The sequence below is a fragment of the Anopheles coluzzii genome, chromosome X (genome assembly GCF_943734685.1).
Source record: "Anopheles coluzzii chromosome X, AcolN3, whole genome shotgun sequence".
Lineage (NCBI taxonomy): Eukaryota > Metazoa > Arthropoda > Insecta > Diptera > Culicidae > Anopheles > Anopheles coluzzii.
In genome coordinates, this window is record NC_064669.1 from 17,788,750 (window position 1) to 17,804,313 (window position 15,564).

The following is a 15,564-nucleotide window of genomic DNA, read 5'->3' on the forward strand; positions in this document are numbered from 1 at the left end:
AACGTTCCATTTGGACGATCGTTTGTGGAAGACGTTTCTTTTCTTGGGCGCACGCAAGAAGTCTGTGTGGTTGTTGTTTTTTTTTTTGTTTGGTTTTGCTGCTGTACGGCACACTGAGGACACTGTTTGGGGTACTCAGTGTATTGTTACAACAATCATGTTGGACGTTTCAGATCATAAAGATCGCTTGTTTGTTTTGTTCGGAAGCACCACCCTCTTCACAGTCACACAAGAGAAAGAGAGCACTTGTACCACATGTACAGCGAGAGATGCTAAGGCTGGTGTCAAAGAGCGGGTTTTTGGAGCAATTTCATCTACTCCAACTTTACACTGTTTACTGTACAACAAACGAAAGACTAATCCGACCCGGAACCGGATCGCTTCCACCCCTCGGCCCGTTCCCCCACCATATGATCACACAGTATCCACACCTTGGATCACACTCACTCACCGCGCGAAACTGTGCGTCATCGCCGCGAACTGTCGAATGGAATTTGACCGGAATTCAAATCCACCAGGCACAACACCACAACACAAACCGGCTGTCCTTTCTTCCACCTGTGGTTTTATGTGAACGTGTGCGTGTGTGCACAAAAGAGTGTGACAACCTTTAGCGTTTTTTTTTTTAAATATATTTTTGACAGGTTGCTTTATGGTCGGTTGATTGCCGGCTGGTGTCTGTGGTTGATCGGAGCGCGCGTGATCGGACCGCGTTATGGCGTTTTGCGAGTGCTCACCGGTGGACGGCCCTGGCCATACTGTTCGAGGCGTCGTCTGTCTGGCGCGCGGCACGCGTGCTCCGCGGAAGGCCTGTGTATCCGTCCGTCTCTGGATGTGTGCGTGCGTGCGTGCGTGTGTGGGTGATTTTTTCTGTTTTTGGGATTGGAATGGAAACACACAGACACAGGCGCGACGGCTCCGTGTGCGCCTGCCTTGCTCTCGAATGAATCTCTCGAGTGTGTTGGGGTTGATCACTTGCACACTACGCCGCACCGAACTGCTGTTCGTTAGTGTACGCCGTCGTTTTGGTGTTGGTGTGTGGGGTGCTGCGCACACGGCACGCTGCACACCGCCAACGGCCCAAACAAAGCTGTGCAAAGTCTGTCTGTGGCCGCAGCAAAAATAAATACCGACACAGCTCGCCCTAGCTCCCCGTACAATACTTTTACTGACAAACCATTCGGAGGGAAGATGAGGAGGGAGTTCATCTGCCGCCCGATCTCGGTCGGAACGAGGATGCTGCCCCGCGCCCGCTGCCTGGTTTGTTGCGCGCAACGACGGCGCAATGCTCTTGCGTGTGCAGCATTTTTTTCTCTCTCTCTCTCCCTTTCGATGCTGCCAGAGCGCTGTGAAAGGAATGTGCACGATTCCCTATCGCGCCGGCACATGGTAGAGCCGGAGAACGTGCCGGACCGACGCTAGATAAAGGGCTAGAGAAGCGCACTTGTAGCTGGGGCGGGGTGCTTCTGGATCGGTTCTTGCAGTGCATCGCCACCACCACACCACGGCGCTTTGTGTAGAGTGTGTGGAAAAGAAAAAGAGAAAAATCCCAAACACACACCAACACAGAGACAGCTCCAGTGGATCGGTGCCTCGCTCGCAGAGACGAAGAGACGCAACGCAAGAGAAGAAACGCATCAGACAGCACTATTTTGGGTTGCAACCAGATGATCGCCAGGCCGATCAAGCGAGCGGAAACGCCAGAGCGTGCAAAAAAAATATTAGCAAACGACAGTAAATCACCGCAGATAGAAAGAGAGAAGAGAGAGAGAGAGAGGGATAGAGAGAAAGATAAAGAGAAAAAGAGAGAGAGAGAGAGAGAGAGAGAGAGAGAGAGAGAGAAAAATGGGTATTCGAGGGCTTCTTTTCCCTTGCACAGAGCTCTTCTCATACATTTGTTCTACTCTCGCGCGATGGTGCCGGATGTGACAAAACCAATGAATACGGCACCACCACACTTTTACACTACTCTCTCTAAAACTCTTCTCGTTTATGAGAGTCGTCTAAAACTATTACCTACTAAAGTAATATATACTAGAACGCCGATAAAACTGTTAAGATACGAATGATGATGATCGTTCCTACGGGAGAGATGAGTCCTGGATCAGATTTGAACTCACCTTCTCCGGCGCCATATACCGGAGTGCTACGCAAGGTGCCAAAGTACCGCACTGGTACCGGTCGCGTGTAATTGCTATTTTGTTGTATACCTGTGCACATTTTTCGGTCAGCAACAACAGGTGGGTTGTTTTGTTTTGACAACGTACTCAATCCGCTCGTAAAACATTTTTCCCTTTTATGATTCCCTTTTATATTACTTGAATCGCTTTCAAATAATTGCATACTCTTATTTGGTACATCGTCACGATTGTGATACGTACGCAAAGATACACAAAAGGAGAAGAATAAGTACTCACACTATCATACATACTATTACGAACTGTCCCCCCCGATGGAGCGATAGCAAACAAACCTCACGCGCATGGTGCATTCTTTGCAGCGGCGGATGTAACAAAACATCGGCAGACGACTAGGTCGGTCGTGTGCCGCTGGGGCGATGAAGTGAACTGACCAAGACATAAAAAAAAAACAACAACGTATGCCCCACCGGTGGAGCGTGCTGAAAAGCGCGTGGCTGGGTTTCCGTGTTCATGCTACGCGGTTGCTTCTACGGAGCGCACGTCCGGAGGTGTTGATGTGCAATAATTAATTAACTAATTAATTGCCTTTGGCGGCTGCGGCGCCCGGTCATAGGTTGTGGGGGAAAGAAATGTAAAACAAAAAACAAAAATACCCACAACAGCATGTAGCATTCATGAGGTGTGATGCTAGAGAACGGTGGGAAGCGTTTTAGTATAGATCGAGTATAGGCGCCTTAATTATCAGCAATTGGCACGGTGTCAGCACGTAATGAAAGGGCATTGAACACACGTATCAGGGAGGATACGAGAATAAAAAAAAAGTTTGCTACTGTCAACGACAGTACTGGATGCATCGGCTCACAACAAAGCGTCAAATTTATTTAACATGCATCAAATTAAGTTATACCCACGTGGCGTGTGATGCAGTCGGGAGGGGTTTAGTGCTTAATGAATTGAACAATTACATTACACACTCTGCCTGCCAGCCATAACCACCAACACCTCCACCACCATCAAACAATCCTGGTTAATTGAATGCATTAGCCTAATTGATAGCGGTCAAAATCACTCTGGTGTGTTTTATGGTGTATTGTGATTGGTAAAATTCCAATCAGGCATAGCGAAACAAAAATAAAACAACAACAACAGCAAGCTTTTTGTTCGCGCCGGACACGGATCGGAACCAGAGAAACAAACAAACACACACCGAAAGGAAAAGTTGGAACTGCGTAATACAACGCCTTAAAAATGACCAGTGAGATATGCTCAGTCGCACGCCGTCGCTGCCCTGGCCATTATGGGTGTGTGTACTGTTAGTCACTTTCTCCATTCAGGCACATGCAACTTGCCGAGTTGCGTTTGAAGGACGAAAACAATCAGAATACGTAAAAGGCACGTCAGCGCGCGCCAAAGCAACTCAGGACTGTTGTTGTATTTGGCTACGACAAGAGAAAACATGGCAGAGGAGAGCAGAAGACGAAAATCCTAATAGGTCCCAGGATCCCCAGGAAATCATCATAGCTTACTTGACGTCTCGTCATGGTCGTCCAACGGTAGATGCTTGTACAGGAATGGCTGGCCGTGGGGCATCTTGGACAGCTCCTGCCGGTCCTGCCGCTCCCACTGGCTCACGTCATACGTGGACGAGTAGGACCCACCGAACAGCTTTATTCTGCTCGCCGCTGTTCGCCGCCCCAACCCAGGCGAGTCGAGTGTTGCGCTGCTTATGTTAGACACTTCCGCCACGTAACCGGCGCACTCTTGGCGCATGGTGGGAGCAGCCGGCACTGGCGCTTTCTTGATGTCGACGTCCAGAAACGGGTCCAGATTGGAGGCGCTCTTGAGCACCACGGCGGACGGATGGAACCGAAGCTGATGGGTTTTCCATTTCTTCCGCTCGAACGAGGCACAGTCGAAAAGGAACGAGTCGTCAAACTCGGGCATCTTGTGTGTGTTGCGGTTGCTCTTCCTCTCTTTCTCGCGCTTTAATTCCAAACTCTGTTAGGCTATATTGTTTCGTTATGCACTCACAGCGATCACTTTGTTGTTGGTAAGGCACTGCAGGAAGGGCGAAGGCACAGTTCTAACACACATTTTTATTGCCTCCTCCAGAACACTCAAGTTCTAGCGTTTTGAAGATGTGCGAAAAATATTTCATGAAGCACAACGATGGCAGCACTTGACGAGCTCAAACCTTCTTCCGTGCTAGTGCTCTTGTCACAATTGGTCAACATTTTTTGCTCAATCTAACATCAGATGCAATTTGAAGTCTACTAAAGTTCCCCAGAAACCAGGAACTGTATCAACACCGATTGCCGTGACATTAAATTATGTGTTTTTTTTTTTGCTGGACAGATGTGAACCATAGAAGCGACATAGAAGAAGGAAATAGACATTCAGTTCCCAGCAACAAACGTCACTAAAGCTCAGCATTCCCCGCCCTGTGGTAATGTGTTTCTTCTTCCTCTGCTTCTTGGTTCCCCTCTTTTGTTTTTTATTCCATTTTACGCGTCTAATAAACGCGACCGTGAACCAAGACCATGTCGTCGGTCCTATGGCGGAAATTTCCTCAATCCCATCATCATCATCGTCGTCATCACCACGGGCCGGTCTGGTAAGAGGAGGAAATTCTTTGCCAACTTCAACTTCGGCTGAGGGTCACAGACAAAGATACACCGAGAATGCCGAGCAGCAAATTCTCTCGGAAAAAGCGCATTAAAAATGCAAAAAAATAAGCCATCCAAAGACGTTGCGGAGTTGGAGCTCTGGCAACAGATCCAAACGACTCCGTTCCGGTCACAACGCACACAGGCGAAGACAAATAGAAAACAAAAACCCAGAGCCGGATTAACCATCTGGGAGTTAGGCAGCAAATCGTTTCCACGGTTCAGTTCGATCCGATTGGAGCAGCAGCTCCAAAGCGAAGCTCTAATTCCAAAAGCAGCAGCAGCTGGGGATGTTGGCATCTTCCGACCATTGGCCCGTCGGTCAACGGCTGTCCAAGCGGTTCCATACAAGAGAGCACGTCATAGAGCAGCCGACCGGAAACCACACGCTTGTGTCTTACGAAACGGTCCAGAGGTTCGCAGTGGTGATATATCGCCTTCTCTACGCACAGGTTGGTGCGGCATTTTTGGAGCCTCTTGGCGGTGCGTGAAATATATGCGAGATGCAGGTTTACCTTATCCCCCCCCCCCCCCTCCCTCTGCTCTGATAGAACCCGTTCTAAAGCCTACACACCGAATTAGTACGCTACGGATTCTTTTCTGGGAGTAGAAAAGCTAAGAATCTTACCGTGCGTGACCCAAAACCTGTTAAGTCTTGGCTGGTCTCTGACCCCCACACAGCCACCCATCAACGGGTAATTAAATACGCGAAAAGTATTATTGCACCCTAACAAGGATCCACAATAATGTTCTAATGTGCGATTTCATAAGCAACCGGATATATGTCTCAAACCGAGGACCACCAGCGCATATTCACCACTTTCGTTTGGAATGTAGAATGCAATGTTTTAATGTGCGCTTTCAACAATAAACATCCGGAGGAAATTCTAGAACCGAGGACCACCATCGCGGATGTAGGACAAGTACCTCCAGGGCTCCCTATAAAGCACTAGTCAAACGAATTGGAGCGTTGTTTGTTTACTTTACAAACATTCCTGCAAAATGTTCATCCATTTTCGCAGCACAAACACGCAGCATAATCTAGCATCAAACTACAACGGATGAAGGTAATAAAAGATTCGGATTGCAAAGCAGTCGCCTTCTTCCGCAGGCGAAACGATCAACGATCCCTCGGCATTTTGGGGTAGGGCAAATGACTAGCCCAGAATGGCAGTGAAGAAGCCCCATAGCGGCATCAACTGCATTTGATTGAAGCGAATCGGGATCAGATCATGTCGTATGACGTTTGCCATTCGGTGCTAAAAATAGATCACTATGTGTCCGTGCGAGTTTTCGCACTCACTCTCGGGGGATGTTTTTCCACTTTTTTTCTGCTCGTTCAGCTCAGCTTTCCACGGACACCAGGCGGAAAACTGAGGGTAAAAAACAGACAAAGCCTCTGTTTTCAGTTCAGTGTGGGTGACGTAAATAATCTTTTAAAAGGGTTTCACAGAGCAAGACGGGAAGTTGTACGTGATTGAGACTCAAAAAATGATTTAAACAAAAAAGTCTTTTCGAAGGGTGACACCATACAGTGTGCTCGGAATACATCCGAGAAGCAATGGCAGTGTGTTAGGACACACACACACACACACACACGCTAGTGAAAAATAATAAACAAGCAATAACTACGAGCTTCTTCGTCCGCAAAGGCCGCGTTAACAGTAATTAAAATTGTTCCATCGTAGCTTTAACTGAAGGGGGAAGAGGTTGTAATTATGCCATGAAACCAACCAGCAACTGGTAAAAAAGAAGAAGCGAATGAAAAATACCGATTCCTGGGTACGACACATCGTAATCGGACGCCTGCCGCGGAAGACATTTCTGAGCTGATGATTCAAATGCTGGAATTTGACCAGAGCCATCGATGACATCGCGTAGTGCTCTGTGGTAGCACCCCCCCCCCCCCCCCTCCCCTCTCTGGTTGCCCGGTCTTTAACACGCACTAAGTAAACAAACCCGTACCAGGCAATTGCGTCGGCAACGGATTTCCGCCCGTTGAGTCGACTTGTGTCGGTGCTGTACTAAATATCTTTCTTGTTATTTTTATTTTTGTTTTTCATTGGTATTCTACCACAACGCTATTCCTAACGCGGTGACATCAACCGGCCAATCGACCAACATAGAGAGAAAGCCATATTAGGAAGCAGCCGCCGGTATCACCGATTAGTCGGGAGGATAAAAGCGCTGCTTCTTAGGTCTTCCTTTTCGATGCGAGGAAAAAGATGATTGGAAAATGTTTCTGTGTGTGTGTGTGTGTGTGAGTTTCTTTTTCCAATCTTCCCCGTATCCCAGGTACAAAAGCGGACGAACACATTTAATCAACGTGTCATAAAACGGCGGCAAACGGAATTGCAAAACCGCGCGCGCGAACCGTATGGTGCCGTGACCAGGATTATACCATGTTAAATCGAATAAAGAGATGGGGCTGCCTCCGTCCCGCTCACGCCATAAATGTTTCCAATAGACTTATTAATTGTAATCCTCATCTTAATGGGCTGCGTTTCGTTCGTTAGTACCCTACCCGTGCCAATCTCCTTCTCTTCTCCCCTCGTTCGTCCCTTCGTTTGCTTGAAATCGAATTTTCCTTCAGCATTGAGTAAAGCCATTTGAAATCCGACGCGGTCAGTTACGCAAAGCTGGCGCCGCGCCTCTGCTCGGTTTTATAATTTCCAGCAGCAGCAACATAAAATATGGATACCGTTTTTTTTAAATTCATTTTCGTCTCCGGGGGAGGCTCTCGATGCTACGCAACCTAGGTGACGCGCCGGTACATCTTCAGATCGCCATCGCCCATCGACTAATCGAAATTGCAATGGGGAGGGCGGTCTCTCGTCGATGCAATTGCTGCGGTAGGGCTGACATAAGCGACTGAGCTTATCTGTTATAGCCTTGCGCCAAGCTTTGCGGTTTGGTTCATGGGCCATAAATACATAAAAATCAAAAACCGTCATCAGCAGGAAGGTTTGAGTTCGACAGACGCTGCACATTGGGGATGGGAAAAAAACGCACCAATGCTTTAGTAGGAACCTGTACGGAACATATGCACACGTTTATGTCACAGTACCAGTATTGTTTCACTAATCACTTCAATTTTAAACTCGTCAAATGCGCACACTTTTCTATGTGGACTTTAGTCCTATAAACCAGGTAAACGAAATTTGGAATAAAAACGCACGCACAAACTTATCACGTATTTGCTTTCCTTTCGTGCAACAGGGCAGGGCAGACAATAATCGCTTAATGCACAAAACACTGCCCGCAACGGACCGATGTAAGCACTTTCTTCTACTTTGGAATGCACCCGACGAAGCATCCAAACCCCGGACGATCGTGATCGTGCACTGAATATTCGAAATGCACTAATTGAAAGCAAAAGCGCTGTGTTGTTTTTTTGTGCTGCTCACAAATGATTCCTTTCGTTTTTTGACACTTCAAAGTTTCACTCGAACGTTGATTGCGGAGAGTGTATGGGCGAAGGGAGGCCTCCTTGAAAGTGTTAACTGATAGCAGCGTGCGCTCCACTGAAGCAGATTTGTTTGATGTCCACTTCCTAGCGGGATGACCGCCGGATCTCTTCCGGGCTTATCGCCTTTGGTTCTCATCCCAATAAAACACACACGTCTAGCGAATCTATCACCAACCAGCGCGCCGAAAGCGACGATGAAGAAGCACGCGCGATCGCGAAACCGTTTGCGACGATGTCTCCGCCTGAACGTCACAATGCTAAATGGGCGCGCGCGCAATATTTGGCTACACGAACACCAAAACAAAACCAAAAAACCCTTGACCGAAACCCGGCAGATTGGCACAACTGATATGCCGGAGTGTCCGAGAGCACACTGGCGGTTGCTTGCCAGCACAATCCGTAGTGGCAAGTCAGCAGCAAGCCGGCCTCGCGAGCAGTCCCTCTATCCGTTTCAAATCGGCGCGCTCTCGGCTTGCGCTTCATCACCATCGTGAAGTAGGCGAGGGCATAGCCGCGACCAACAATAAAAACCCGATTGCGCACTGTGGTTAAATTTCATCTGCCGTACGGGCGCACAGAGGCGCGTTGAGTTGTTTTGTTTGTTTGTTACAGCTTTAATAAATATAACGTGAGTCAGTAACAGGGTCGCCTATTCCAGCGATGGGGGATTTTACAATACTAGCCAAACTTTTTACAAGGAGTTTGATAGTTAGCGACTGAAGTCATGCCAACGCTCCATACAATAGTGCACGCGAAACTAGCCTCAGATTTGCAGTCTAGATTATTTTAGCCTGAAAAATATGGAAAGAAAAGCTGATTCCTCACGGGCTCAATCAGGTTGGTAATGAATATGAATATTAAACTGAATATGATTCAAATATGAAAATATTGTAACTCATTTCAAATAGAAAAAGCGAAAACAAAATTATTTTGTAACTCATCTCATCCTCTTTAGTGAAATCCAATATGGCAGGACGCAACTATCAACTGGTTGTGGGCAACACAATCCGGATGATAAATATTGTTCCACTGACATGCTGAAATTTTAGCGTTCTGGATTAAAATATAAAAGGGGTCGTTGATAGGTTTGTTATATTAATCCATATTCGTAAATTGAAAAAAAAAACCATTTTAAATAGCAGCATATTTTTTAATTTCGGCAACTGGAATGCGAAGGCCATTCCACAGCGCTCCTTACAGTCATTAACATTTTTGCGCCTAGCATAGTCAGAACTGTTTTTTACCTTAACGCATTATTACCATTTACTGACAAAGCAATACATTGCAACTGGCATGTTGTGAATTAAATGTTGTGATGTCCTTTTCAATTGAAATTTATATAAGTCCGCATTTAGAAATCGTATTTGTTTTCGTGCTGGCCTTTTTATAACTAAGTCTGACAACACATGGATAAATAAAATTAATTTAATAATTTCATGTGTTTCATGTGTGTTTGTTGAGCGCTCTCGCTCACGTGGCGCGTTTGGAATCTTTGCCCGATCATGTTGATCGTGATTTTCTTTTTTTATTTTCCAAAATTCTAAAATTTTCCAAATTCATTATTTACAAATGGAAGAAAAAAATAGTAGAACAAGATTTAAAAAATAACTCGTCTCTTCTTTTCTGTTTGTTTATCAGAACAAATGTTTCGAGCCTGGATACGTCGAACAAAACTTGTTTTATGTACGGTAGGTTTTGGTATTAGGCGATTAATTCCGAAAACATTAGCGTATCTTGAATACACGCTTTTTTAGATCATCGAGATTTTCAGTTAAATTTTATAAGATGGTAAGTTTGATTTCAGTTTTTGAAATTTGACTTAAAATTAATTGTTAAAATTAGAGCAAATTACACTATAAAATCAGCATTTTTTTGTTCCATTACACTTTTTTATTTATATCGATACCTCACAAAAGCAAACGATTAAAATGATGCCCGCGCAATGTCCACTGGCAGTTTCACAGTGCCAATTCGTAAATTTGCAGCGAGCTAGCTAGCAAGCTGTGTGGTAGTGGTCGGTGAGATCAAACTAAAACGCTTCGAGACAGAGCTGTCCAACAAAATCGAACTAGATGCGCTGAAGGTACAAGCCCTAGCATTAGAGGCTATGTATCCATGGGTGCTAGCTGTAAGATGAAGCTTATATTACCGATCATTCACAGCTCGAGAAGGGCTGGTGCGAGAGTTTGCCATCTCTGGTCAGCGCATCAAAATGCATTCGCACCTAGCCCTTCACTTTGCCGTGAGAGATTTTAATTGCATTTTTACGGCTCTCCGGCGAACAACACGTGAACGTAGCCAGTGCACCGTGGCCGCACAAACACTATTCATAAAATCGGCTCCGTTTCCGTTCGGTTTGCTGCTTTTGATTTGAGGTTTGCTGTTAGTATGTATCCTCATTTGCATATCTTTTGCTATAAAATTTTTCCTCCGCATGTAGTAATAAATCGAAAAATAGAAAATCTCCGATTGTGGCAGATATAGTTACATCAGTTTCCAATCCTTTCTTTTTGCAAAAAAATAAAGTCTTCGATTCAAGAAAGTCTTAAATAGACAGTACGAAAAAGCATCATTCGACCTGTCTAAACATCGTTACATTACAAACGGCACCATTGCAACGACGAAGAGGCGTCGTACAGTTTCTGTTGAGTGTGCCCAGAAGAAAGAAAAAACAAACAAATCCAAAACATGTCTCAGAATCGATCAAATATGTCGCGGCTTCTTTTCTGCCAGGCTATATGCAAAACCCTATTTTCCCGGACCGTAGTCAACCACACGAAATGAGCGCACCAATGCGACGGAATGCAATAAATAGCTGCTATACACAGCGTGCGAGGAGGGAGTTTGACCGTTTTAGGCGGAATTAATCTGTTGCTCCGGATTTCGCGATTGTTCCCCCTTCGTGTGTTCGGGCAATCGGGCGGGGATGGTTTAAGTGGTTCCTTGATTTGTTGTGTGCGTCCCCCTATCTTGCTCGCTTGCTGTGATTTGTATTTTTTTTTTTACACACCAATTTTGGCAGATGATGATGATGATGATGAAGACGATGCTGCTGATGCGATCGGCGCGACATTATAAATTGCCGATTGTTTGCATGCGACCGAAGGAAGAGCCAAACGATCGGCGGCGTTCCTAAGCTTCGGTCCACCTTCTGCCCCACCGCCATCATCCCTCCATCGGGTATTGTTTCGTGGGTGATTTATTTCCGTTCCTTCCTTCCCACCCCTATGCTGCCGATATTGTAGGTGTGTTTGTTTGCGTTTTTGTTTCGTCTTTTTCACTCGATTTAGTGGGAGGATAGAAGCACTCCGGTCGGTTCTTGTGAATTAATAGTAGATGGACAGTATCTCTCAACGACACACATGGGTTTGCTATTGTAGAGTATACCTGCACTCCCCTCCCGGGATCGGACACCGGTTCGTTGTCCATAGCATTGAAGACTTCGCGCGGGATGAAAATTGGAGCCAACAATTTCAATGCGTGTATGCGGAACACGTGACACAGGGCCAGGGAAAATGGGCAAGCGAAATTCGTGGCTTCGATTTATGCTAATGCTCAAAGCTTCGACGAATCTAATCGTGCACGGCTAGATCGCGGTGGAAAGGGAAGTTCGGAATGAAGTTCATGGGCAGTTTCGTGAATCGTGGCGGTCGAGCGGATCGCACGATCAATCGCCTGTGCCCAAAATGGTCCGACCGCCCGGCTTGGGAGGAAGAGATTTCTCGGAGGAATGGTTACGGAAAGCAGCGGAAGCCGGAGTTTGCGTGTGCGACAAACATGGAGCAATGCTATAAATCGCAACCCGGGATCGTCCTACGGGGTTCCATAAAGCAGGCTTTATTTTTAAATGCGCTCGGTTTTTACTAAAGTGCGTCACAAATGCATCTCCTCGCATCCCTCTCTCTCTTTCTCATTCCCAGAAATCGCTTATTTTTTCCCCTTCACAGTTCCCATCGAGTCCACTCGGAACCGTACATATCTTGCTACCCGTTTTATCCCTCCCTCCCGCTTTACCGTGGCCATTCATTGTCCAACGTTTATCTCTCTTTGCCTTTCACGCTACCGACGAAAAGGGCGGCTGCCCGAATGGATTTCTCACCCATTGGTAAATTACAGTTTTCTACAACGTCGGTCGGGCAGTGCTGTGCACACTCTGACTCAACTTCGGATCGATAATGGACAGTGCAGAAGAAAAAAACATCATCATCATAAAGCAAAAAAAAAGCGTAGTAGAGCTGCCGCCATCACCACTAGATTTTACGCGCGAAAAAGAAAATAAATAAAAAACGCACCAAAGCAACGAAAGCAATGTGTGCGTGTGTGTGATTGCATCTCGTGGGGAGGGGGGGGGGAGGAGCTGCCTGCCGCCCACATAATCTTGGTTGGCGAGCAACAACGGGCTGTAAATTTACATCTCGCACTTTTGTGTTGGTCGGGTTTTTTGGGAAGACCAGCTGAGAGAATTTTATTCGCAATTCGCACCGGATATGTGATCTGTTTTAGGAGCTTTTTTGTTGTTGTTGTTGTTTCCGCGTCCTGAAAACCCGCTGTGTGCAGCTGTGTGCATGCAGCTATGCAGCGTGTGCGGGAAAAACGAAGAGCAAGGAAAAACTCATGCATGTCACTGAGAAAACGAGCTTGAGAGAGTCAGAAAGAGATAGAGAGAAAGAGAGACAGACAAAGGGAGAGAGGCGAGAGAGCGGATCAAATCTTGGTACGGTTTGGTTTCCGGTTTGTTGTGTGTGTGTGTGTTTGGCTCGGACGGGTTTTGCACGGACACTTACAGTGTAAACATTGAAAATGATAATTATTTCCAAGTGGCGCCGACAGCTACCAACAAAGAGGGAAAGAGTTGGCGGTGGTGTTGGTGGTGGCACTCGGCATTGCTTAATTATGAACCAAAACGTGGTTGGAATAGTAAACTGCAAGAACGTGCCCTGCCTGTATTGAGCAGGTGAAAATAGTTAAACAGCACCAAAACCAACAACAAAAATAGTCGACTATTCCCCTTACCTTGCACTTCCGCCCTCTGCCACCCCCCAAAAAAACAGACGGAGAATGAACTGTTTTGCAATTGTGGCATTAAAATCTGTTGTGGCCCACAGCGCCAGCGGTCAATTTAATGGTCAACGCGAACCACAGCATTGATCTGTCCATCATTGTTCACACTGTGCGTGTAAAAAAGGATACGCGCGTGGTGCTGTCCACCTCAAACTTGCGCACGCCAGAAGAGCCACCCGCCCGGTTGAAAAAAAAAGTGTGAATAAAATTTAAATAATTAAAAAAAAACTCGATATCGACACGTTCCACCCGCCTGGCGTGTACGGCGGTGCGCCGACTGGAAAAGCGCCAAGGTTTTCACCCACCCGGCACTAAAACGTGCTGAACGTTGCAAATGGGAGATTACTGTCTTTGTTTTTTTTATTTCGTTTTTCTGCGCGCGCTAGCCCCCGGTCCTTCGCAATCGCGGCGGAAATGGATGCTAGTAGCCGCCCGCTATTACGGAGTGCGCGGTTTTCCCGAGTGGAAAAAAATCGATCGCGCAAAGCTCGCCGTTTCGTTGGTAGAGAGAGCGCGGTTAGTTTTTTTTTGTATTTGCTTTTTTGTTTTTATACCTTGCGACGTCCTGCACGGTCTCTGGAGCAGAGCCGGAAGCCACAGGTGAAAAATGGCGAAAGGACGTGAAAAAGTGTTGACAATGAGTGGGAAATTGATTGAGTGCATTTTTCCGGTTCCTTCCCTCACGCCAAGCACCCCGTGTTTTCTTTTCGAGCAGCCTTTATTCGTCGTCCCCGTTGGCTCTAGTCCTGGTGCGAGTCTGTGGTACGTACTGGTCTTGGCCGCAATTCCCATCCACCAGCGTTTGCGTAAGGCTTCAGCTTCAACAGCCTTGGCCTTGGGGCGTAATGGTATCATATTTGCAACGATGCAGCAGCGAATGATGAAGGATTCGGTCCGGTTTCCATCTTGTCGGACCGAGCATGCAAATGCATCCGCCCAACGCCCGTAGAGATCCTTTTCCGCCAGGCTTTATCGGATCAACACAACACGGGTACTTTTTGTGCGTGTGTGTGTGTGTGTGATAGATTGATTGTGCAGCAGCCCAGAGGTGATCATATTCTATAGACACTTTTAGCATCGCTTGCTGCGTGCGTCCCACGTCTTTTTTCCCACATTTTGAATGACGGTTTGTATGATGCACTGAGAGTAAGTAAGCAATACAGGGGTTTGACGATTGTATCAACATTTTCAGCGAGTTGTTGCTTTGCTCGAGCATATCATTTACTCATTCAGCGAGATATTGAATTGTACGAAAACAGGCGTTAACATGTTCAGTGTTGCTATTGAACTGTCCCTTGTTTTGCTTACACCCTGTGAAAGCTGTGATAAACAAAAAATCTCGCTGAAAAAGTCTATTATATGGTGGAAAAAAGCAACAATAACAGCTCGCTGAACATGACAATATAATAATCGCAAACCCTGCAATCATCAATAACTCTTCAAGGGGCCATCCATAAATTCCGTAACGTTCGTAAGGGTGGGGAAAGTATCCATACCAGCATTGAACGGCTTTGAAAGCGATTAGAAGGTTTGTCATGGTCTTAATCGCCTAAGAAGGCGGATGATGATTTCAATCAAGAGTTTCGTGACTGTCTCCCATGGGTGTCACGTCCCCATGAATATAACTGCCAAACAGAGAATTTTTTCATTGAAACATATCAATGGCATTTAATTACTGCTAAATGCACCTCTGATCGCCTTCAATTCGCCGGTGATTGCAAAGCGATTTGAAGATATTTGACGAAAGTTTGCTGGTAGTTACGTTTGAACAAAGATCAGATAGGCATCAGTATTTCAGCTGGACGTCAAATGTTTACTTACAGTTGAACAATATTGAAAGCTGCTTAAAATGTTCATTTGGGCTCTAAAACGGTGTATCAAACAGACAATACAATTCTACAAAAAAAACATTTGTGTATACATAGTAGTTAAAGTTTCCGGATGCAAAAATCAATGTTCGTGAAATAATTCATATTCGATATTCAATGCCACAATCAGGCACATTTGGTTGGTGTGCGTGAAAGGGATCCAGGAGAAGGGTGATCGCCCGGCAAGGATTAGTATTAGAATAATTCTCAAACGAGCAGCGAGTCTACGATGAATAAAATGGTTTCAAGACATACAATTGTTTATACACAATAATTGTTGTTGTGACAGTAACAGTTGTGAAACTGTTTTATATGGAGTTTCACACTTAGCGGCTGACTAGCCTCAGATTATCAGCGTA

General features: G+C 46.0%; 1 protein-coding gene across 13 annotated transcripts in view; it reads right to left on the reverse strand.

Moving 5' to 3' along the window:
* Positions 1 to 15,564, reverse strand: part of LOC120959698 (guanine nucleotide-releasing factor 2) — a 55,760-nt gene that overhangs the window by 20,811 nt on the left and 19,385 nt on the right. For 4 of the 13 annotated variants that reach the window (XM_040383309.2, XM_040383367.2, XM_040383302.2 and 1 more), the window contains exon 1: positions 3,668 to 4,272. The exons of 8 other annotated variants lie outside the window; for them this stretch is intronic. In XM_040383309.2, the coding sequence (XP_040239243.2) occupies positions 3,668 to 4,085 (418 nt within the window). In that variant the 5' untranslated portion in view covers positions 4,086 to 4,272. Of the gene's footprint in view, positions 1 to 3,667; positions 4,273 to 15,564 lie in introns of those variants that run through there. One more of the 13 variants, XM_040383374.2, reaches the window with a different exon arrangement.